The sequence below is a fragment of the Poecilia formosa genome, unplaced genomic scaffold (genome assembly GCF_000485575.1).
Source record: "Poecilia formosa unplaced genomic scaffold, Poecilia_formosa-5.1.2 Scaffold361, whole genome shotgun sequence".
Lineage (NCBI taxonomy): Eukaryota > Metazoa > Chordata > Actinopteri > Cyprinodontiformes > Poeciliidae > Poecilia > Poecilia formosa.
In genome coordinates this window covers 271,717-296,825 of record NW_006800300.1, presented here as the reverse complement: position 1 = coordinate 296,825, position 25,109 = coordinate 271,717, and the positions used below count along the sequence as shown (strand labels likewise).

The 25,109-nt window shown below is 40.7% G+C and overlaps 2 protein-coding genes across 4 annotated transcripts in view; one reads left to right on the top strand and one right to left on the bottom strand.

Annotated features, from left to right (window-relative positions):
* The first annotated feature begins 5,397 nt into the window (after positions 1–5,397).
* On the top strand, positions 5,398–11,962 carry LOC107833311 (uncharacterized). Its single transcript, XM_016662169.1, has 3 exons — positions 5,398–6,192; positions 9,035–9,088; positions 10,898–11,962. Exons 1-3 carry the CDS (start codon positions 5,799–5,801, stop codon positions 11,128–11,130), a joined length of 681 nt encoding a protein of 226 aa, XP_016517655.1. The 5' UTR covers positions 5,398–5,798; the 3' UTR covers positions 11,131–11,962.
* Positions 11,963–12,925: 963 nt separating this feature from the next.
* Positions 12,926–25,109, bottom strand: part of comp (cartilage oligomeric matrix protein) — a 16,751-nt gene continuing 4,567 nt past the window's right edge. The window contains exons 4-20 of one of the 3 annotated variants that reach the window (XM_007574791.2): positions 24,041–24,189; positions 23,260–23,397; positions 21,965–22,042; positions 21,203–21,355; positions 21,020–21,124; positions 20,828–20,926; positions 20,627–20,734; positions 20,391–20,550; positions 19,584–19,702; positions 18,480–18,532; positions 18,185–18,378; positions 17,327–17,505; positions 17,192–17,240; positions 16,390–16,586; positions 15,606–15,778; positions 14,634–14,773; positions 12,926–13,579 (exon numbers count right to left, since the gene is read on the bottom strand). In XM_007574791.2, the coding sequence (XP_007574853.2) occupies positions 13,521–13,579; positions 14,634–14,773; positions 15,606–15,778; positions 16,390–16,586; positions 17,192–17,240; positions 17,327–17,505; positions 18,185–18,378; positions 18,480–18,532; positions 19,584–19,702; positions 20,391–20,550; positions 20,627–20,734; positions 20,828–20,926; positions 21,020–21,124; positions 21,203–21,355; positions 21,965–22,042; positions 23,260–23,397; positions 24,041–24,189 (2,153 nt within the window). In that variant the 3' untranslated portion in view covers positions 12,926–13,520. The remainder of the gene's footprint in view (positions 13,580–14,633; positions 14,774–15,605; positions 15,779–16,389; positions 16,587–17,191; positions 17,241–17,326; positions 17,506–18,184; positions 18,379–18,479; positions 18,533–19,583; positions 19,703–20,390; positions 20,551–20,626; positions 20,735–20,827; positions 20,927–21,019; positions 21,125–21,202; positions 21,356–21,964; positions 22,043–23,259; positions 23,398–24,040; positions 24,190–25,109) is intronic. The other 2 variants (XM_016662167.1, XM_007574792.2) reach the window with 2 other exon arrangements.

Below are 25,109 nucleotides of genomic sequence, written 5' to 3'. Positions count from 1 at the left end.
ATCCATCCATCCATCCATCCATCCATCCATCCATCCATGCATCCATCCATCCATCCATCCAACCATGTAAACAGGAAGTGTCTCCAGTCCCATCATTGATCTTCCGGTCTCTCCGCTGCTCTGTTATTCTTGTGTCTTGTTATTTATCTGCTGTCAGGTGGCGGGACAGCGGACCGGACCGGACCGGACCGGACTCTGTCTGCTCCCGCTCCGGTGAAAAGGTTAATCAGGACGTGTTTCTGCTGAAGGCGCCGTCAGCTCGCCTTCTTGGATCGGCTCTCTGCCTCACGCAGCGCCGGAATATTTTTGAATAATAATTGCTCACTTAGTATGCTGTTGTCATATGGCGTTTATTAGCATTCCGTCAAGTCAATGAGGCGTGAAAGGGCCAGATGCCGCGTCCTCATCTATCCTCCTACATTCCTGCCTTTTGTCAGTTATTAGAGCGTCAGTCTGATCGTCACTCCAGTGATCCGATGTCATGTATTTATTAACTGGACCAGTGAGTTTGAAATGAATTAATGACACTGTGGTCTACATCAGCAGACTGCTGAACCTTATTACTGCTGGAGTCAGTTACTTACTTACATGTCTTCAATTTGTTTTTTACAAAGTAAGTTTAAGGGAAGTTGGCTGGGTTCCTTCAAACCCAGACACTCCTGACAAAGATAAATCAGCTGCTCCAACATTAAACAACTGTATTTATTCACAAGTAATTAAATGTCACAACAGGCTGTTTGTAACTGAACCATAAAAAGCCCAAAGAGTTCTAGTTAAGCCACAAATCTCATGTTGTCTTGAGTTATAACCTCTTTTTCTCAGTTATTTATTTTCCATCCACTCACTGCGCTCATGTTTCCTAAAGTATAAAGCAGATAATATCCTGCAATAAAGGCGTTCATTCATAAAGTTTTCCTGACTTCTGCAGGTTCTCGGCTCTCTGTGATTTATGTCTTTGGAAGTGACTTTTATGGCGACGGTGGAGGTGAGAGGCAGCGAGGCGGACAAGTGGAAATCTCCAGTAACGTTATAACTCTCCATAACGGCTCTGCAGGTTGGAGCCGGTGGCCGGGAGCCAGAGGAGGGGCAAAGCTGCAGCTTTGTTTCTCTCCAACATTCAGTACCTGCATTAGCAACTCCAAACAGACCCAAATGACTGTGAGAAACGTTTTGCTTCAACAATCCAAAATAATCAAAAACAGAAAACACATCATTATCTGATGCCATTTCTAGATAATTACCTTCTTCTCTAGAAAAATGAGGTACTTTTGAGTTGAAAAGTGAAAATAATTGATAGAAAAACTCCTGAAAAAAAATTCTGAGTTTAAAAAGTAAAAACATAGATTTAAAAAAAAAATCTAAAATGTTAAGTTGAACTTCAGAAAAAAACTTGAAAAGTACTGAGATTTGAAAATTTAAAAAAATCTGAAAAATGTTGAGATTATTCTCATAAATTTTTAAAAATAAAAAAATCTGGTACATGAGAAACTGATATTTTGAAATTAATCTTAAATTTTCTAGAATAAAGTTTGAAATTTGTGAATTTGGAAAGTTAAAAAAGTTTTACTTTTACTTAAAATGTCAGAGTTTTTTCTGACATTCAGAGTTGCTAGAAACTTTTCAAACTCAGAAATGGAAATTTTCTGAGATTAATCCTAAAATTTAAGTTGTTTTTTTTTTCAAGCTAATGTTTGACGCTTCAGTCTGAAAATGTGAAAGTTTTTCTGAGTCTTTTGGAAGAAATTTGCTCCTTTTTCGTTTTTGATCATTTCAGATTGTAGTTTGAGGAAAAAGCTCCTCACTTCCAGGTCAGGACGATTTGACTTTCACTTTCGTAACTTTCTGACCTCACAGAGTTTAGAAACCGTTGGCCAAACCAGCATTAGGATGCTAATGGCTGCAGGATGAGTGATTTTCATTTAGGGCTGCGGCTTGGCGGGGGGGGAGGAAGACGTTTCGTTTCACTTCAGGTTGCAAGGTCAGTCCCGTCCCGTTATTTTCATCAGCGCCGCTGTAATAACGTCACAGCGATGTGATCGTTGGCAGTAAATCTACACGACTGAACCTCATTTGTTGGTGTCCTGACGTCGCGCTCGGCGCGCTGCCTGGCTCACCTCCTCCACCTCGCTGCTGGGATTCAACCAGGCAACACAGGAAGGTTAGATGATAATCCTGAAAACAGGAGGAAACGTTGAAGCTCCTGCAATTATTGTAGTTAATAAAAACTCCCTGGACAGCAGCAACAGTCCTCATCCTTACATGATGAATCGCATCATTAATAGAACTGATTGTGGCTAATAAAGCATCTTTATCCATGGATGAGCTAAATTCAAACTGCAGTCTGACCTCAGAATAACCCAGATATTATCCTGGTTTCTGCAGCTACTTTAATTTGTGGCAGATAAACATTTTCCAAAGGCTCCTGCAGAGGCTGGTTCATTTTTACAGCTCATCCCATTTTTTCATTACCAAAACCAGAACCAGTTTGTAATCTCAGCACTGGGTGGCAGAACCTGAACTTCAGTTTAATTCACAGCTTTATTTAATGCACAAGAGTCAAAAGTGACGATCAAATCCACACATGCTAGTAAATCTAAGTGGTGAAACGTTCAGTGTGATTTGAAACACTCGTACTAACCCCTATGAATCATTTTGGTGATTCTAACTGACCTAAAACAATAAAAGTTTAATCTGACTTAACTTCAGACAGGTTCATCCATCCATCCATCCATCCATCCATCCATCCATCCATCCATCCATCCATCCATCCATCCATCCATCCATCCATCCATCCATTTGTTCAAACAGGAACAAATTAGCATAAGTACAGTTACTTTGATACGTAGGAAGATTATTTATTTATTCATATTTAAAACTGAGCAGCACAGCTGACCTTTCAGTCACATGAATTTAGCGCTGCTAGTTTTGGTGGGTGTCAACATGGTTGACGTTAGCGCTTCAGGATTAGCTTCTGCTAATGCTATGTTGGTATATTGCTTTAGCATTAGTGAAACTACTGTTTATGGTTATTGCTGTCAGGTTATCACAGCTAACAGCTTAGCTAGCTGCACTAAAATGCTAATCACTCAGATTGGACTCTTCATCCATCTAATGACTGATGTTCTGGACTCAAAGCTCAGAATAACCCACCAACGTCACAAATGGCTCTCACCAAATATATCCATTGCTTTCCCTTGTTTCCATTGTGGATTTAAGATCAGAACGTAACAATGAAGTCCATTTTATAAATTAATCTCCATCTGATCCGTCTGATGTGATTAAAGCTGTGGACTTTTCTGCTGCTGGTATCACCGGATCGTCGGGTTAAATCCAGATTTAGAGTCACCTGTCGCTGTTCAGACTGAGACGATCAGAGAATCAGGATGTGGTCGAAAATTTATTCAACTCTGCAATAAATAAGACGGATCACTGATAACCGTCAACTATCAAAACGTCAGGAAACCCGAAACAGAACATGATGAGTAATTTCCCTCTTTAATGCGACAAATATTCTGTACATTTTACCTGACAGACAATCAATCTGTCACAAATATCTGACAACAGTAGAGTCCATTCAGGGCTGTTAGTCTGTTAGTTTCCCTCTGATTAGTTTCCATGCATCAGCAGAGCAAACGTCGATACACGGGGAAGTTTCTGCTTCATTATCTCTGGGATCTGCTGGATCCCAAAACCTCCTGAGCCAATTTCATTTCTGTGGAGGAAAATCGATAACGTCCCATTTACCTGCAGAGCAACCAGGCAGAAACCATGTGACCGGCTCAGCAGGTGGGACTGGGTCCAGAAACCAAACATTTACTGTTTTAACATGCAGTGGTTTAAATTTCAGATGAAACGTCTGCCTGTGATCTAATTCCACAAACACTCAGTTTGTTGTTATGATGAAATATCCGATCATGGATTCACCAGATAACATCTCATTAAAATAACATTTCATTACATTAAGTCTGATCAATGCACTTGGATCCACTCCATCAGTTTGTTCCTGTTATCGCCGTCCGAGGTGGTCAGAACTGAACCTGCACTTTTTGAATCCAGCTGTTTTAGAGATTATAATCCAGTTATGGGATCAAAGCTAAGAAATTAACAGCAACAATTTGGGTTATTTAATCTGTCGTAACAGAAAAAAGACACCTTTTTAAAATGTTTATTCATTTACAAATATTACAGTTTCAAACTAAACATGTAGATAGAAAATTAACTATTAAATAAAAGATTAAATATTTAACCCTGAGCTACATAAATAATTAGCTACATGTTGCTAACTAAATATTAAACTCCAAACTGAATATTTAACTCTGAGCTAGAAAATATGTACTTATCTAGACAAATATTTACCTTTATTTAGCTTCAAACTAAATATTTATTCTACTTACTAAATATTTAACTTCAAACTAAGTACTTAGCATGTAGCTACATATTTAGCTTGCTAGCTAAGACGTTTTTTCCTGACAGACTAAATAACAAATTATTGCTGTTAGTTTCTGTCTGTGTAACTACAGGCGGCGCCCCCTACGGGCCGCATTGATATGAATCAGTGAAATGTTTTCCACAGGAAATGTCATGAAAAAGGTCAAAAGGTCGCATATTGAGGAGCTTCTGAGCTGAGAGTGAAAGACCTCTCTGAGCTCAGCTCACCTTCTGAGGATTAAGGTCCGACCTGAGGGTCAAAGACAATCAAAAAGTTGAGTGGAAGGAAAAAATGTGGCAAAAACGTACAGATTGTCAGGCTGGTCATAACCATCCAGATGAAAGTTAAAGTTTGAAACACATCATGCTGACCTCAAAACTTTTGTTCAATTTAGCAAATTTTTATTTTCAATTTTTCAATCAAATGGAAAAGTTGTTTTTTTTCTTCCAACTTTTCGACTTTTGAAGTTTCTTGTTTTTTTTCTAATAAAAATTCTGAATTTAATCTCAAAATTTCTGGCAAATTTTAAACTTTTGAAACTCAGAAATTTCGTTTATTTTTGTTTGTTTTTTGTTTTGTTGTATTTTGCTAGAAAGTTTCCCAGATTAAATTCAAGATTAGTATTTTTTTTTCTAGTGATTTTTCCATATCAGAAATTCTTCGGATTCAATTCAAAATGTGTTTCGTTTTTCTAAAGGTTTTTGACTTTCCATAAGTTTTCAAGTTTTACTCTTGAAAATTTCTGAGGTTAATCTCAAAATTTCTGATTTTCTTTCTAGCAAATTTTCAACTTTTCAAACTCAAAAATTTCTAGTTTATTTCTAGAAAAATTCTGAAATTGATCCTAAAATTTGAGGGTTTTTTCTCGCAAATTTTTCCATTTTGAAAGTCTCCAGTTTTCTTTTGTTTTCTCAAATATTTCTCATTAATCTCAAATTTCATGGCAGAAACTCACCCTCCTTCCTTCTGTACCTTCCGTCCTCCACCATTCATTGCAGGTCTGTTTCCGGACTCTCCTCGGAGCTTTTCTCCTCCTGGATCGGATCGACCATCAGTCGCCTCATTTCTAACTCAGCAGCATTTCGTCTTGTTTTCTCTTTCTTCTGCAGTCTGGTTGCTCTCATCTTTTCTGTTTTCTCATCTGTGATGGTTTCGCTGTTGGAGATGAAACTGTCGGTGAGTGTCTGTGCGTAAAAGCGGAGCGCTCCCCGCCGCATGACGCGCAGTCAGGGAAAGTAGGAAAACGTTTTCCAGGCGCATTTCTGACTTGGTGTCCGTCTCCCGCTCAGACCTGTTGGGTTACAGAAACACGCCGGACTCCTCCGCCCGTTCGCGCAGTTGCGTTTTGTGGATTTCCTCAGCGACCCTCATGGAGGATCACATGTATTTATGCAACACCAGTGCCATAAAGGACTGGAGCTACTTCCTGTCTAAGATTTTGCCTCTGGTGAATAAAACCACCGGCTTGGTGAGCATGGACAAACCGGAGGCGGTGACCGCCGCGGTGGTGACGTCTCTGCAGCCGGACGGGGCAATAAGCAACCCGCCGCCAAACTCCAACCAGACCTCCGGGATGGAGCACATCTTCCAGTACTCGTACTCGGAGAACGACCTGCTGCTGACGGACTACCGGACCCCGGCCCGGGACTCCATCCCGCTGCCCAAGGCGGTGCTCTACCTGGTGATGGCCGCGCTGGTGGTGGTGGCGGTGGCGTACGCGATAGTCGGACATCTGGTCAAGGATGTAGTGAATGACTTTGTTGGTAGGTGACCTCTGACTCGGTCCACGGTGCGTGACAGCGCGTTGGGTACATGGAGTCCCCGTGACGCTTAAAGCGACATGTTGAATTCATCCCAGCAGATAAACGTGGAGGGAAAATCCCAACATTCAGAGGAAGATTTCAAACATCCCTGTCAGTTTATTATTGTTTATTAAACCTTTATAATCTGAACATTACAACAATAATGTTCTAAACTAATTTCCGTTGTTGATTTTTGTGTTTTTATGATGAACTTTGAACCGCCTTTTGATAAACAACTAAAATTTGATTGGTGGAAATTCAGGTTCACTTAAAAGTACAAGTATGCTAAATATTTAGATTGCTAACATTTAGCTTAAGCAAAATAATGAATACAATTAAATATTAAAACAGCATAAAATAATCAGCTTGCTAAGTAAATATTTGGTTTGTAAGTTAAATATTTAGCTAACTAAATATGTAGTTCACAAGGTCCATATTTAGTCAGCAATAACTAATAAATAGGATTTAATTGGATGAAATATTTAGCTCCAAATTAAATATTTAGTTTGCACAAGCATATTTAGCATTCTAGGATCTAAATATTTAGTTTACAAACTAAATATTTAGCTCAAATCTAAATCAAACAGCTTGAAGCTAAATATACATTTACTGCACATTTAGTTAGCAAACTAAATAAAGCCAAACATTTAACTTGGAGTTAAATATTTAGCTTTTTAATTAAATATTTAGTTTGAAACTGTGACATTTATAAATTAATAAGATGGTGGAAGATGATTTTTAGAAATGAACCTCCATTTTTTTATTTTAGACTAATTAAATTAATTTAATTTTTAACTGAGTAACTTTATAAAAATCGACTCGCTGTGCTAATTATCTAAAGCTTTGGGTTTTCATCAGATTTAATTCACCATCTCAAGTAAACACTTTAAATGAATCGCCCTGCATGTGACCTGCAGTGTTTCTGTTTTTTTAAATGAAGGTTTGATGATGTTCTAATTAACAGAGAAGCTCACTGAAGTTTCAGCTGCTTGTGCTGAAGCCTCTCAGAGCTAAACCTCCTTTTCTCCAGAGTCAGAGGGAATAAAAAGCTCCTCTTAACACTTTTAATCCTAATTTAATGAGCGGAGCAGCTCGGCGGCTCCCTGGCAGCCTAATGGATGACGTTTTCACCGAACATGCAGGAAACTCTCCTCTCTCAGTAATCTGAGTGATTCTGACGTCCAGCAGATAACCTTGTGAGTGACCCCCACTGTCAAACTACAGCATCAGCAGCAATAACAGGGAGTGTTATTGTATTTTAAGGAACTTCCTGTTAGAAATGTATAATGAATGAGAGAACGATGAAATGGTCTATTTTTAGTGGCGGCGGTGTTTGATAGGGCTGCCTTGGCCGGATTGCCAGGCTGATGAGGTTTAAGTTGAATGTTTGACTCTGTGGTGTTTGGTTTGTGAGCGGGTCGGGACAGACGGGAACAGAATGCACCAGGCAGAACATTATGACCACTGCTGGAGGCAGTGGAGAGACGTGTGAGGCAGGAATGAACTCTTTCTTATAAAGTCGATGCGTTTGCTCAACACATTAACGTTGGTTGTGATAAAAAATTGTTACATTTAATAATGTTGCAGTTTTTTGATAACTAGTTGAGACGCTCATAATGGCTCCTGTCATGAAAATTACCGAGCCCGTTTTAATCTATCATGTGATTAACTGATTGATTTCTTACTGCGACAGGCTATCATGCTAACAGATCGACATGCGGCTACCAGACTATACGCCTCGCTGTTTTTATTTTTAAGCAGTTTTGAGGCTCTGAGGCAAAACCTGAAACTGCTGCTGGCCAGTTACTGAGCAGTCTGTTGCTAGGTAACCAAAGAGTGAGTCTGTTGCTAGGTAACCAAAGAGTGAGTCTGTTGCTAGGTAACCAAAGAGTGAGTCTGTTGCTAGGTAACCAAAGAGTGAGTGAGCTAGTTAAAGCGACCAACGTAGCTTAGCTGTCTGAGAGGTTGATCAGAATTCAGTGAATATTCTATATATTGAATATTAATATTCTATCAGCTGTATTATCCATAGATATTGATCGTGTCTCAATAGATATGATTATTGATTTATTGACCAACCCGCGTCTATAATTATTGAAACGCCTGAATAATCAGAACATGGTCACTTTAGGAAACGATTCTTTAAATAGACTCACTTATGGAGCTAATAGCGAAAATTCAAACTGGAAGACTCCATCCCCTCCGTTCGTCCATCGGCGTCATGCTCATCTCCGACCTCAGCGCTGGACCTCACCTGGCGTGTCCAATCATCAATCAAGTTCAGCATAAAAGGATCCACACCCAAGTCATCGGCCGCTTCCCAGCTGCGTTCAACCCACCACCGCCCCTTCTCCACCCTCATCCTTCGGCTCTCCAGGATGGCTCCCTTTCCAGACCTCCACCACCAGTGTCGGGCCCCGGGGGAGAGCATCCCTAATCGGTTATCGGGATGTTCATCGAGTTCACATCAAATCTCGGCTCAGATCAGCTGCCGGGGCCCGAGCGCCAAAGAACTGTTATTCATTGCTGTCATTAAATCTTTTAATTGTTCCTTTTTCTTCGTCTGAGTCTTTCCAGATTGAATTACTACTGGGTGTTTATACGGAGCAACAAATATGTCAAGAATCTTTAATAAAACTTTTTAAATGATTTCTAATCCAAAAATGCTGAAAATGTAGCTTTGTTGTGTCATGTTGGGTTTTATTGAGGTTGTGCAGTGAATCCACCGCCTCACCTGTCCACTTGTGTTCAGACGGCGTGTTTCTGCTGTCCGACTGAAACGTGTCCGTTCTGCTGCCCGCAGGTGGAGGCCGGTCGATCGTTGCTGAAGGCGACGGCGGCGAAGCCAGTGAGCCAGGTAAAACAGCAAGCTGACGCGGGTCACGGTTGGCAGCACTTAGCTTTGCCACAGAGACGCCGCCGCCGTCCCCTGCTCGGCTTTAAGAGCTTGTCCTCGTCCCTTCCTCACCTACATTTCACACAAACACTCGGAGGAGCAGCTGCTCGGCTCCTGGGCATTTGGTGGAGGTGTAAATGTGGAGCGTCTGTGTTTTCCCTCACACCGGAGGAAGGTTAAAAACACACACAGGCTGTCAAACCAAAACAAAAGCCTTCCCTCTTCATGCATGCAACTGGTAGAACAGGAACAATGATTGCATTTATTTATTTTTCTATAAAATCACATTAAAACCAACTTTTGCTCTATTCAGTTTTAAGTTTTCATCATAATTATATTATACTTTATTGTCAGTATAATATAATCTGAAAGATCGAATTCCTCTCCCCTTTCAGTGCTACAGAAATACATTCAATTCATTGTCATTAATTACTAATTAACTCTCATAATATTACGACTTTATTCTTGCACTGTTATAACTTTATTCTCATAGTTAAGTGTTTTTATTTTCTAACACAACGTTGAACAAAAACATCTAAATGTCAGAAATTTGATATATCAAACTCAAATCATAGAAAGTATTGGTATCGCTAACAGTGGCCCTGTATTTATAATACATATTGAAAACCTCCAATGCTTGGTGCAAAAAACCTATTTATCATCAGTCTGACAATCATAATAATAAACTTTTTTAAAAACTTGCGGAGTGACTTTCTGTTTCCGTGTGAGAGCAGATCCTCACCGTTTCAGACGGATCTGTGTGGGTCGGAGAACCCCGCTCTCCGTAGCTGTCGGCGTTAATCTCGGCTTCCCGTCTGACAGACAGTGATTGATGCGTCTCTCTTCAGAAAACCTCCATCACACCAGACGCTCGCACAGAAACAATTTTATGCCGCTTTGCCTCTAATGGAACCACAGAGGCTGAACCCACAAAACTTTATGCTGAAAACGTTTTTTTTTATTTGCTGTTTGGGTCCTTGACGCTACAGTTAGCTTAATATGTCTGCTAACTCGTAAACAACTGCATTATTATTCTTATTATCCCAGAGCGGTGGTGGGCAACGCTAGCTAAACAGTTAGTTATACTAACACTGAAGTACTAATCTTAAACATTAGTTCTAATTCTGATGCTAACACTGCTAACATGCTAATGCTAAAGTGTTAAATTCAATCATACTGATGTGTTAATGACACAACATATGTTAAAATGTCATATATCATGCTCATCAGCGTCTAATTCGATATTTTGCGCCTGTCTGCACGGTTTGTGCTTCAGAAAGTTTGGATCTTTTTCACATACTTTATTCATGGTTTCAGTTTTTTAGTTGTTGCTAACTCTGTAGCTCATTTGCTGCACCGCACTAATGGTGGAAAATCCACCACTGTCCAAGATTAATTAAAAATTACACCTTTAAAATCAAATAATTCACCGTTTGTTTTATCAATCCTAAAGTTTGCTTGGATGAGGTTGTAGAAGCTTTAAGTAATTTAGCACTTCATAATTTATCCAGAAAAAATTTAATTAGCGTTTTCAAAGATAATAGCAGAAATGCTAAAATGCTAGATAAAAAATTAGGCCTGCTTTTAGCACATTGGTGGAAGTTTGCCCACCTTTGTCCAAGATAAATAAAAAATAACACATTTAAAATCCAGTATCTAACTGTTTGTTTTGCCGACTCTAAAGTCTTCTTCATTGAGGTCCGAAAACATCGCAGCCTTTGTTTTGGGAAGTTTCACCCATTGCACTTCCATTTTTTCATCTCTCTTCAGCTTGGGTGTTTGACCCGCCTCGATCCGCCAACCGCAACAAGATGGAGATCAGCTGCATCACCAGCAACTTGCATGAGATGAGCGACCTGGCCGAGCGGCCGCGGCTGCTGGAGATGGGTTACGTATCGCTGAACCACACCAGCTGCCCGAACGCCAGCCGGCCGGAGGAAACCGTCTTCACCGTGGACGAAACCCTCCAGCGCCATCTTCCCGACTCTCAGTCCGGGACTTAAACTTCCTGTTGTTGTCCTGAGAGAAACAAAGCAGCATTCTTCCTGTTTGGGGTGGAATCACCAGTTGGTTGTGGGTGGAAGCTTTAATCCTTTGCGGCATGGCCTGCAGGACAGCAGTTGACGCTGCGTGACGTTGGGCCACGTCGCCGGATGCTGGTGTTTGTTTTAATGGGACTCCTTCATGTCAGGATCAGTGAAGAGAAGCAGCACCAGATTCATTTGGGTTACAGATGGACTGTCCCGCCAGCCCCCATGCTTCATCCCTGTCATCATGACCTTTTCAGTACCAAGCTTTAATGTATTACACTCTGTATTCACATTTATCACCTGAAATATGCACCTCAGTGCTCAGTAAATTAGTGTTAACTTTGCATCAGACTGGTCTTTCTGTGCACAACGTTGTTAATACTGAGGGAAAAATATCCACCTTGAAAAGCCTTTTTGTAACGTCATGCTATTAGCTTGATGTAAAAAAGTGCTAAGTCACGTCTGAGCGTTTTGTTCCACCCAAATGCAAAAAAACAAAAGAGCTTTGGCGAAAACAATGAATGTCAGCATAGCTTTTTCAGTGTTCGTTTACCTGTTTTACCTCACTTTTAAGGGCTGCATGCTGCTGCTGACACTAAAACCTCTGCATGCTGTGATCATCCTCTCAAGCACATACAGCAGCTGTAAGGTAAAATATTATAAAAATACTGTTTCCACTGTTTCCTGTTATGCCTATTAACACCTAGTGAACAAAAAACCCTGAAAAAATATCAGTTTTTTACTTGATACTGTCAGTCACTGTAACCTTTTTCAAATTTATGAATCAATAAAGTTATAGATGAGATGTGTTTGTTACCGTGAAGCTAGCTAACTAGCTAGCTATGAACAGCTTTTCTTTTTAGCGAGCTATCTCTTTAGCTGTCCACCTGTCGAGATAGATAGCTATCAATCTATGTTGCTATCTAGCTAGCAGCATAGCTATCTATATAACTACCTAAATAACTATATAGTTTGCAAGACAGCTACATAGTTAGCTCGCTCACTAGCTACAATGAACTGTTTCTGTGTTTAGCTAGCTAGTTGTGTAAATATTTAACTATCTATGTAGCTAGCTGCATAGCTATCAATCTATGTTGCTATCTGGCTAGTGACATAGAAAGCTATCTGTGTATGTAACTAGAAAGCTGCATAAATGGCTATACGGCTACACAATTAACTCAGTTACAAAGATAAATAGGAAGTTTTTGTTTAGCTCTCAATATTACTAGATACACAGCTAGATAGTTATGCCACTAGCTATCTATGTAACTAGCTAGATAGCTACATAGGTAGCTAGACACCTACATAGTTAACCTGATAGCTGCCTAGCCAGCTAGCAACATAGATGACTAGGTATCTAGCTAGATATAAAGATAGATAGCAGGAGGACTTTGATGATGTGTGCATCAGTATAGGTTTTCTACACCCAACCATTCGTTGACAACTTTGCCACCTTTGAGGTTTCTTCTTACTCTGACCAGCTGCTGTCCTCCGAGGACGCAGTGAAAATGCAAATGAGCAGAGCCTGCAGATCACACGTGTTTGATGTGAACTGAATTTAAAATAAGACTATCTGTGTGACCTGTCCAGGGTGTACACCACCTCCCCTGGGGACCTTGAAGACAATGGCTGGAAAGATAAACCGTGTTTACTATTCTTTAACCAGGCCAGTCTACACTTCTCTCACAGTTATAGTAAATTTGTAGTTCTATAGCTTCCCACTTAGAAATGAATGCTACCATGATAAAAGCCAGAATCTCTTCTATCATTGTGTCAAACTTTTATTTGCACATCCTCAGATCACCTTGCAGTATGTTGGTCCTTGCATAGCTATTTGTCATACAAACTACTTACAGGACAAAAGAAGAAAATCGAGAGTTGTGGGTAAAACAGGTGGACAGCTATCAATCTATGTCTCTGCTACTGGCTATGCTAACTATGTTAAAGCTTCAACATAGTTAGGTAGACAACTATATAGTTAACTCAATATTTACATAGGTGGCTAGCCCCACACATTTTTGTTGTTGTCAATTTTACACACTTTATGTTTTCGATTTGTCTTGCTGCCAGGGCAGCAGTGCCACCAACTGATACAGCAGCACCAGACATTATTCTGATAAAAAGAATATGCATCTTAATATAAATGTTTACTGTTATTTTAAACTACAATTGTGTTTTCATGATGCAGCAACTTTCTCCACATCTATAAATTACTTAAATCGTGATTTATTTATTGTTCACAAGACTTTGCAACGACATCATTTAGGACAGAGATTTATTTTCAGATCCAACAATACACATCTCATAAGGCCGGTTCTGTCTGTTTATTACTGATGTTTCCTGGAAGTGTTTGGTTTTAGTCCTCAGGCCACCAGCTGGACCTGCTGGGTTCTGTAGGTGTCAAAATCCCCAGGAAGAGTGTCTGAGAAGATTCAAAAGACAATGTCAGGTCAAGGTCAGATGATAATTTTGCTTATTTTAAGGCGTCAACTTGATCTAACTGCAGATACATGGTCTGAACCGGAAGTGATCCGCGCCACCTTAATAGACATGCGCAATGCATATTAAACCCTATGGCTCCAAGCCCAACAAAAATAAATTATATGGATACTGTGTAGATCAATGTGCGAGAGAAAGATACATGAACAAAATGGCTGCTGTTGGGATCAACCCATATGAGACGAAGAAGGAAAATATGTCAGACGATGTGGACAAGCTGCTTCCGGTCTCAGATTAATTCACTACTGAACATGAAGAGTGCGTAAACATGCAGGAGCTTCGCGGCCGGATGTCTTAACGGCTTTTTAAAAGGACGTACGAACATTTCAGGTGAATTACAGGTGACTGGCAGAGTCAGTACATGTAGCAATATACACCAGGCTACATGTCCGTTTTAGCTAGCGGATAAAAGCTACGTTAGCTCAGCTGATTTAGCTAGTTCGGCAGTAAGTACTACAGTAAATATCACTGTATATATTAGTATTACACAGAGGTCGGTAGAGTACTCAAAAATTGTGATCGAGTAACAGTTGTAATGTACTTATTATTTATAAGTTAGGAACGAGGCTAGAACTAGTTTTTCCTAAGCTTGTGGATTGTTTATTGTTGTCATAGCAACTGCCTGCAAAGATGGATTTTCTTTTTAACTTTCGCTTCTTTTTCGTCATTTACTTTATTAATTATCTAGAAACACACAGGGAAAAAAACTAACATGAAAACTTAAAACCTAAAATTATCCGCTCAGAAACCCAACCAGCCAATCAGAACCAAGGTTGACGTTCAAAAGCATCCAAGATGGCTGCCAGTTGCACAAGTTCACATAAGTCTGACTTTACATTAGAACTGTATATTAAACAATGGTACCTACAAAAGTTGTGTTTATTTTGAAGCGAATTTTGAGTGAGTCAGATTTTTGTTGTTGTGGAAAATGCCTAAAACAGATGGAAAAGGTGGAAAACTCTCCAGTTTCCGCTCACCGTTGCAGCGGTACCGCAGGTTGGCCCAGATGATGTTCTCCTGGGAGAAGCAGAAGACGCCCAGCCGGCCTCCTCTCATCGTGGCGTCTATGATGACGCCGGTGTCTGCCACCATCTGAGGGCCCTCATAGAAACGGACTCTGCAGCAACAGCAGAGGGCAGCAGAAGCAGGTAAAATAACCTCAGTGGCGTTATTCTGCCACACTGCAGATGACATGAAAAAAGTTTGTTTGTTTTTCTTTAATTTACATGAAATTAAAACTTCTCGTCAGCAACTAGCAAGGAAAGATGGTACAAATAAATTCTGACTTCCATTCCTATAAAGATACATAACACTGACTAGTTTGTGAATTAAATATTAAGTTTGGAACAATGACATTTATTAGTGTATGAATAACATGGAGAAAATGACGCAGTCGTTCTGTTTCCTCTCCTCATGTTTTCTTTTTTTATTTTTAAGAAACTTCATTAAGCAACAAACAATCAAATAGATAGAAGAATACAACACTTACATTAATAACCAGGGGTGTTAATTTAATGCAGAAATTTACACATATGTATTGTTCCTCACGAGTTAGCAAAACTCAACAACTGAAACCTGAGTCCATGAGTGAAAGATCTGTTCAAAAGAATCAAGATCTGTTCAAAAGAATCAAGATCTGTTCAAAAGAATCAAGATCTGTTCAAAAGAATCAAGATCTGTTCAAAAGAATCACTTCCTCAAGCACAAAACGCACGGAAAGGTGTTCAGTATCGAATTGGAGCCTGTTGAGGGCGCTATACTGTGTTGTAACAGATGAGGAATTTAGCTTATGCTAAATACCGTACTGCTTTAGCATTAGTGGAACTAGTGTTTATGATTTATGCTTTAGGTTTAGCTAACTAACTTTTGTTCGTCGTTTTTCAGTTTTTATTTGAGAAACGTCTAAAACAGTGAAAAATTCTCGTTCCCGCGTTGAGCCCAGCCGGTACCTGATGTAGCCATCAGCAGGTCGGTGCTGGAGGAACCAGCGGTACGAAGTTTTGTCCTTCCAGCCCACGTTGCGAGGGTCTTTCCACAGGAGCTTCACCTGGTCTCCGGTGTCTCCGGTGTGCCACAGGGCGTTCCTCAGGTTCTCACCTGGACCTGTGCTCGACTTCACCGCCTGATCACAAACAGGAAGAGGAAGCAAACAGTTTGTTTATTTAATCTGTTTGAGCAACAAAAATTATTATCTTCTGTTAGAGCCTCATTTTCAGACAAAACCTTGAAGTGAAAAGATGAGTGTAACATGGGAAAAAGCCTTGGTACGTGTTAAATAATCTGCCAGTGGAGCTAAAACTTTTTCACCAACATTAAGGAATTATTTACTTAAAACAAGCTCCTATATCTTTCTGAAAAGTTACTTTTAAGTTAGTTTTGTCTTATTTCAAGTGTACTAAACTATCTGCACTAGAAACTAGACCAAAATACTTGGTAAGATTTTGTGTTTTTGCAGTGTAGAAGCTGCTTCTCCATGTTTGGTTCTGGTTCTGAGGATGCAGAACCAGAAAACCTGAGAGGTCTGGAAGGATGATACAACTACACCAGATCTTTAATGTGTTCTTGTTCTGAGCCGTTCAGTGATTTGAGAAGTTTTTTAAAGTGCATTTGCTGACATTGTTGCAGTAATCAATGCGACTAAAGATAAACGCATGGCTGTGTTTCTCTAGCTGAGACTTTAGTGTTGTAATCAGAAAAGTTCTTCATGTGATGGAAGCCACAGGAGGTGCGTACCTTGAGCTGGATGCCTTGCTGTGCCACGGCTCTGAACGGGTTCGCCTGCCAGTAGATCTGCTCCACCTGCTTCCACATCACCACGTAGAAGCTGGAGCTGTCCTGGTAGCCGAAGATAAACCCAGCGTAGTCGTCGTCCGTTACTGTGTTTACATGAAACGTTCCTTCAAAGTCCACGCCGCTGAACGCAGTGTAGCCTGGAGGCATAGTGAGAATGTTTAGAAAAGGATCTGACAGACAGAATGAGAGAAAATACAACCATACAAACCCAACCCTGCTCTTTTTATACAAATGAAGTGTTAATCAGTGGTGCTGCTAACTGAAAAGCTAGTTGTGCTAACCCTAAAGCACTAGTCAGAAACGTTGGTGCTGCTAATGCTAAAGTGCTACAACAACATGGTGTTTAGTGGAAGCTAATGCTGAAACAAGCTGTGTTCCCATTACACACTTGATAAGCAAAAGTTCAACACTTTATTCAGCTGAAAGCTAATGCTAAAACGCTAAACTTTAGTGCTTTAGCATCAGCTAACATTTACAAAACTACCAAGTAAAACATCACTTTAGATTTTATACAGAAATATAAAGTTAGGGGAAGCTAAACAAACTAAGCATAAACTTAGCTTCCCCTAAACAAATGTAATGGAAATGTTAGGTTTGCTTTTAGCGCATTAGCAGATTAGCGCAAGTGTGCCCACCACTGAAGTTAATCATTAAATTCTTATAGATATATCACGTTTATGGTTTATTTACTAGCCACTTTTATTAGGAAAACAAAAGATTTTCCCAAAATTTTTGTTCTTACCAACAGCCAAACCCGGGTCACTGTTCATAGTCTGGACGATTTCTCTTCCCTGCACACAGGAAAATGGACTTTAAAATAAATGTTAGCTCCACAGATCATTTGGTAAATAAGAAAGCAGTTTAAAAGCTCCCTGACCTGGTTCAGCACCACCCAGTTGGGGTCTATCTGCGCGTCTCCTTCCGGGTCCAGAACGACCGTCTGGTACTCCCTGAAGTCAGTAAGGGTGACTTCTGCATTTTCAGGACAGGCATCGATGGGATCGATGATGGTGTCGTTATCAAAATCCTTCTCACACACATCACCCACACCATCACCTGCAACAAGGAACAGAGAGGGTCCTAAGAAAAGAAAGTGCACCCTCTTTCATTGATATTAGGATAAAAAATGTAAAAGCTATGCTCAGAAAAGAATGTAAACTCTTTTTAGCAGCAGAAACTTTCAGTCTTCCACACCAATGTGATGGAATATCCTCCCACTCTGCCTCAGATTTATGGACATCTATGCATACTTCCTTGAAGCTGCAGTATGTAGCTTTTAGAAAAAAATAATAGATATTTTTACATATTTGTTGGAACTGTCACTATGTTGTGACAGCATGATATGAGACAAATAATCTGGAAAAAAATCTAGCTTCTCTGCCTTCTCCCAGTGCTAAGAAGCAACCAATCAGAGGCAGGAGGAGGGGCTTAGCACTGTCAGTCACACATCCGTGTGGCAGTGCTTTCCTTCCTTACTCTATGCTAAGCTGCTCAAGCTGGTTCTCATAGCTGTTATGGTAAGCTGTTTCTCCACCATTAGCACAGTGAGTGCATGAGATTGATGGACAGCGCTAAGCCCCTCCTCCTGTCTCTGATAGATTGTTTTTGGTCAGGATGAATTGGGAGCGATGCATTTCATCAAACACCAATAGTGGCCAATAGTAGCTCTGGGTTTGTAGCTTCTTTATTAGCTTGATGGTGACATGCTAATTGATTTCAGAGTTTTCTTGCACACCATCCAAGTCCTCCTGCTGAGGGTTGGGCACCAGACGGCAGTTGTCAGGACCAGGCGGCAGCAGGTCAGGGATCCCATCATCATCATCGTCGTCATCACACTCGTCCCCCTTTCCGTCCTTGTCTGTGTCCAGCTGAGAGCTGTTGATGACGGCTGGGCAGTTGTCCCGGGAGTCTTGGTGTCCGTCGCCATCACTGGAGACAAGTGATGGCGTCTCCAGTGAGTTACAAAACTCACACTGAAATACTCTGTCAGGTAATATGGTTGATGTCATTGATGAGGTCACGAGCCTTACCTGTCCTTGTTGGTGTCACATGGATCTCCAATCAAGTCATTGTCTGCATCCATCTGAGAAACATGGCATGAGTTGTTAATGTGGCAGAACTGGGTCTGTTGTGGCAGCAACCAGATGATCTGTTTGTGGCAAATAGTTGTGGTTGTCTCTGGAGACTCCTGAAACAACTGATAAGGTGCAGGAGGCAAGAAGGACCGTGTCTGCTGTGACTGTAGAAGGAAAACCTTGGATTTGGAAAAGCTGTGGTGAAGGAGTGTCATTTGCCCTTTGGGAGGTTCTGGAAACCCATAGGAAGGGATTCCACCAGGCTGTTTGGCTTGTTGGGAGACAACTTAGTATGATGATGTCCATTGGAGAACTCAGGGCAAAACAAGTCCATCGACTTGGGAGAAGTGGTTAAGAGGTGGACAGGATTTCTCCTGAGTCCCTGAAACCTTGGGACATTTTGGACGTATTGCTGTTGACACACCTCTTCACTGATGCATTGAGGGTAGGGACACCACACACAGACCTGGGTGGTGGTTTTGATTTAGTTTGATTCAGTCCTCTGATCCTGGAAATGTAGGGGATAAAAGACCGACTTTGTAACTGTCTTTATGTGGCTCTGAATGTTCAGGTCAGAGTTGGTCACTAAACCCAGATTTCAGTCTGTTCTCTAGTTTCCAGCTGTAATGACTGAAGCTGTGTGCAAACATTATTCCAAAATTACCACAGTGGTGCTGGTGAGAAGAGCTTTGTGGCACTAAAAAGCTTTTATTTTCTTATTTATTATAGTACTGATGTCAGTTCAATGGGACAACTCAGTCTTCCCAAATCTCAGTCTTTCCTGTCTTGCCAGATCCTTAGTTGGTCTTTCCTTGTTTCATGTCAGCGCCTGTCTAGAACAGCGCTGCGTTTTCAGGTTTATGTTTCTGGACATCTGGCGTATGCAGCACAGTGTGTTGCATAATTAATAAAGGTAGTGAGCCATCTACCTGTCTGCGGCCCTGTTGGACCCATAACTACCCCACCATGACAGAAACACACCCAGAAGTGGCAGTGTTTAATTTTAGAGCGCAGTTGATACGCAGGTCATAATAAAACGGAGGAAAAGCCGTTTTTCACCTGGTCCGGGTTGGGGACGTAGGGACAGCTGTCGCAGGCGTCTCCGACTTTGTCTCCATCTCTGTCTTTCTGGTCAACATTGGGAACCCTTTTGCAGTTGTCCATGACATTTATGATTCCTGGCAATTTTAATAATACCAGTAAATATGAAACAAAATTAAATTCTAAGTTGTTGATTAAATATTTATGATTTCTTTGGTGCTGCTTGTAAAGTTACACAGTTAGAAGTATCAATAAATTGGGTTATTAGCCTGTCTGAACATTGGGAAGTAATTTTTCAAAGCCATATTTTCACCATGTTCATTCGTTAATAAATGTCAATTTTGAACTAAATATGTTTAGCTTCATATTGAATATTTAGCTAGCTCAGAGCTAAATAGTTTTCTAGCAAAATAGTCAGCTAGCTCAATAAATATTTATGGAGTTAAATAGTTAACTTGCTTACTAAATATTTAACCTGCTAACTAAATACTTAGCTTTCTAACTAAATATTTAGTTTGGAGCTAAATATTTTGTTGGCTAGTTAAATATTTATTTGCACAAATATTTATTGGACTAACTGACTATTTAGTTCCAAATGGCACATTTATCTCTGAGATAAATGAGTATTTAGTTAGCTCAACTTGCTAAATAAGCATTTAGTTTGATGCTAAGACTTTCATAAATAGGTAACATGATGAAAATGACTCAGACATGAACCTCCATTTTTTTTTCTCTTCATGCTAAGTATCCCAATTTATTGCTGTTATTTCCAAATGCCACCCAAATGAATTATAGTTTCTGTTTTTGGGGTGGCAGGATTCTTACCATCTCCATCTATATCTTCATCACATTCATCACCAAGTTTGTCCAGATCCGTGTCCTTCTGGTCGTTGTTTTTCACCGCTCTGCAGTTGTCGCACTCATCACCAAAGTCGTCCTCATCGATGTTTCTCTGATCAACGTTGGGCACCAGCTTGCAATTATCCTGCAGACGATAAAATTTAGTCTCTTTCTTACCAAACCAGTAGAAAACCTGAAGGTCTTTCTGCTTGTGTGTGAACCTGTGTGTTTGGGATCCCATCCCCATCTGCGTCATCATCACAGGCGTCTCCAATCCCATCGTTGTCGGCGTCCTCCTGGCCGGAGTTTGGCACGGTGAGGCAGTTATCCTGCAGACACAAACTCTTGTTAGAGTGTCTTGCACTAAACTGACCTAATATGGGAGTCATATTTACTGAACAGTACTGGTCTTGGAAACTCACCTTGTTGCAGGTCAGGTCAGGACAGTTCAGCTTCTCGTCAGGGAAACCATCGTTGTCGGCGTCCTCCTGGCCGGAGTTTGGCACGGTGAGGCAGTTATCCTGCAGACACAAACTCTTGTTAGAGTGTCTTGCACTAAACTGACCTAATATGGGAGTCATATTTACTGAACAGTACTGGTCTTGGAAACTCACCTTGTTGCAGGTCAGGTCAGGACAGTTCAGCTTCTCGTCAGGGAAACCATCGATGTCGGTGTCCGTTGCACACAGGTATCCATTACCCGCCCATCCCACTCCACACTGTGAATTTTAGACATCATTTAGGAGCTTGTTTCATAAACTTATCAGCCATCCAAAGTACAATCTGGGATGCATCACCTGACATTCGATTGTACCCTCTCGGTGGACGATGCAGTCGGCGCTGGCTTGGCAGGGACTGGGCTGGCCGTTCCCACAGGCTCTCTCAGGCCTACAGCCAAGCCGTTGGTCCCCAACGTAGCCGGGCTTACAGGGACCGCATCTGAACGAGCCCTAAGCACATTCAGAAACTTAAAACCCAAAGAGTCCAGTCCTACTGAACGGTTTACTATTTCTGTATGGAAACCCCCAGAAAACAAATACTTTAGCAAAAATGTGCACATCCCTGATAGAGAGACAGGTTTTAGTGAAGTCAATGACATGTACTGCTGTGGATACTGTAACTGTTAAATAAACATACATAACCTCTAATTAATCTATTGAGCTGAGAGAGAAATAAACAAAGATGTTTATACACTGCATAGTCCGGTAGATTTCAGATTTCAGTATTTTTTAACTGCATTGATTTTATTTGAAAGGAACAATGAGAATTAATGAACATACTGTAAATACACCTGATTTACCAAAACAAAAATAACATTAAAACAATATAATAAATAAAAATAAGAAATACAGTAATGATAAAAACTATGTAGCTGTACATATAACTATATAACGGTTCTGTTTGGTTGGATTCACATAAGAAAGTCTTTACATTTATAAAGATGCAGTAAAGTTCTGCAAAACCTTTGAGTTGAATTAAAGTAAACCTGAAATCCTTTCCTTTAACGATCTACTTTGCATATTTGCAGGAAACTGATATGAAATGTGATTTGTACTCACAGGAGTGTTCAGACAGACAGAGTTTTCCACACAGCCGCCGTTGCTGGAACCTTCACACTCGTCTATATCTTTGCACACCTTGAACAGAAAAACAGAAAAATATTCAGAAACCGACTCAGATAGACTCGTTGTATGTCATTGTTTACATTTGTAAATTTCACCCATGTGAACAACGCCGGAGGGCAAAAACACAATTCATTCATAGCTGCGGTAGAATGACTCTGTTAACTAAATGAAACCTGGAGATGGAGGTATTATTAATTTAATGCAGTTCAAGGGAAAATCATGCAAAGGGAAAAATTACGCTGAAAAACCATTGAAGAAAAACTCAAAACCACTTGTATTGTTTTCTTTATCATTCTCTGTGATGCTATGCTACATCAGACTCGTTGCCATAGCAACTGACTAACAACAGCTCCAGCAGTGTATCAGGATTCAACACCAAAAAACATGGAAACAATTCCCTCACAAAGAATTCAGTTTTCAGTCGGTTACAGTTTTATGTGTTCAGGCTTGATGTTTATTTTACGATAATTAAAAAGTGATCATCTGAACAAAGTGGTGATTGATTAGCTAATTTACCTGATTTTTGATTTTCTGTTAGAGTTGGTGTTTGGATCGCCTTTTAAAAATATTTTAACTGAATTCTGCTGCACATCTACATGTTAAGGTTGTCATAGTCAAGCTAGCAGAGCTGACTTGCTTCCCTCGCTAGTGTTTCTTAATTAAAACTTTTTCCTGACCCTGTCTAGTTGCCGTAGTGTTGAGAAGTAGTAGCAAAGCACTGTGTCCCTTTTCCTTTTAAATATCACACCTACATTTAAGATTTAGCGTGTTATGTTGACAGCCTGACAGCTAAAACCAATGCTAGTCATGGTCAGGGAGTTTGGGGTGAGATCTTGTAATCGTAACATTACGTTGCAGATGGAAATACAAAGATTTAGGTTGATTAATAATTTGTACTGTTAATACTTTGTAAGCCCATGTGTAGTCATACTGTTGTAACATCTGAGCACATTAATAATCAAAGTTTTGTAATGACCAGTCAAAAATATTGAATTCCCCCTATTCCGCTTTGTCACCTCCGTCACAGTCCAGTAGGAAAACCGCCAAAGAGTTGAGCTGCTGCGTCAGTGTTCCCATGTAATGTCGTTCTTCACCCTAACCTTTGACTTCAATTTCTAGTCTGGTCTCCAAAATGTTAAATTACTTACAGATGGAACAAAAATGTAGATAAACTACTTAAATCTAAATCTGCTTTGGGTATGAAAGCTATGGACTTAGCAGATCCTGACCTGTTTGTTGGCAGTGGCGTAAGCGAGTCCAACGCCCTGGACCTGAGGTCCGGTGTATCCTGCAGGACAGGAACCGCAGCGGAAACCTGGGGACGTGTTGATGCAGCGGACCCCCATGTGGCACGGCATCACCTTACACTGGAAACAGCACCGATAAATAAACAGATAAACAACTCAGGGAAGAAGATAACATGACGGTTGGTTTTGGTCTCTTTCCTCAATATTCACATATTCTGATACTTTAACCTCTCTCAAGCTTCATCCATCCATCTGTTTGGCCATCCAGCCATCCGTTTATCCATAGATCCATCAGTTTGACCATTTGTCTATCTGTTTCACCATCCATCCAAAGGCTGGACAATAAATCAATAACAATATATTGCAATAGACATGTGATCAATATCTATAGATAACCTGTCTGCAGGGTTGGTGGAGTCAACTGACTCACTCACTCACTCTTGGTTACCTAGCAACAACCTGTTGAGTACCTCATGCAGCAGCAGTTTCAGGATTCTCCACCGCTCCTCATAACTGCTTAAAAATCTAAAGCAATGGCATGAAGTGAAAACTGTGGATAAAACAGGAAATGTCACGCCTACAGATTGGCAGCATTTCAGATATTTAAAACAGAAAATGAATCAATAATTATGGACATCTGCTGATAGGGAATGCTTTTATCATTACGTTCTTCAGCCATGTTGCAAAGGCCTAATCCAACCATCCTTTCCTCCATTTGTGAGCAATAAAAACAATTCATTTTCCTAATCTTTAGGATCTCTACCTCGTCCACATCTGTGCAGTGCATCCCGTTGCCCTCCATGCCATCAGGGCAGGCGCCACACTGCGGGCCCTCAGGGGACTCTGAGCACTTCACACCGGGGTGGCAGGGGTTGGGCTCACAGGGGGAGACGGGCTGGATGCCCCCCATTCCTGGGAGAGGCGCCATGATGTAAACATTACTGCTGGGGAGGGGAGCCCAACATCCAACCAAACACAAACCAACCAACCAGCCAATCAGCCAACCAACCAACCAACCAACCAACCAACCACACATACAACCAAACATAACCAATCAAACATCCAACCAACCAACCAACCAATCAGCCTAACATACAACCAACCAACCTCACATCCAACCAAACATAACCAATCAAACATCCAACCAACCAACCAACCAATCAGCCAACCAACCAACCATCATCTGAACATTACTGCTGTGGAGGGGAGCCAAACATCCAACCAACGAAACTTACAATCAACATCCAACCAAACACAAACCAACCAACCAGCCTAACACACAACCAACCAACCAGCCAATCAGCCAACCAACCAACCAACCAACCAACCAACCAACCAACCAACCAACCAACCAACCAACCAACCAACCACACATACAACCAACCACCCTAACATACAACCAACCAACCAACCAATCAGCCAACCAACCAACCACCCTAACATACAACCAACCAACCAATCAGCCAATCAGCCAACCAACCAACCAACAAACCAATCAGCCAACCAACCAACCAACCAACCAACCAACCAACCAACCACACATCCAACCAAACGTAGAACCAATCAAACATCCAACCAACCATCATCTGAACATTACTGCTGTGGAGGGGAGCCAAACATCCAACCAACGAAACTTACAATCAACATCCAACCAAACACAAACCAATCAACCAGCCAACCAACCACACATACAACCAACCACCCTAACATACAACCAACCAACCATACATCCAACCAAACGTATAACCAATCATACATCCAACCAACCAACCAACCACACATCCAACCAAACGTATAACCAATCATACATCCAACCAACCAACCAACCAACC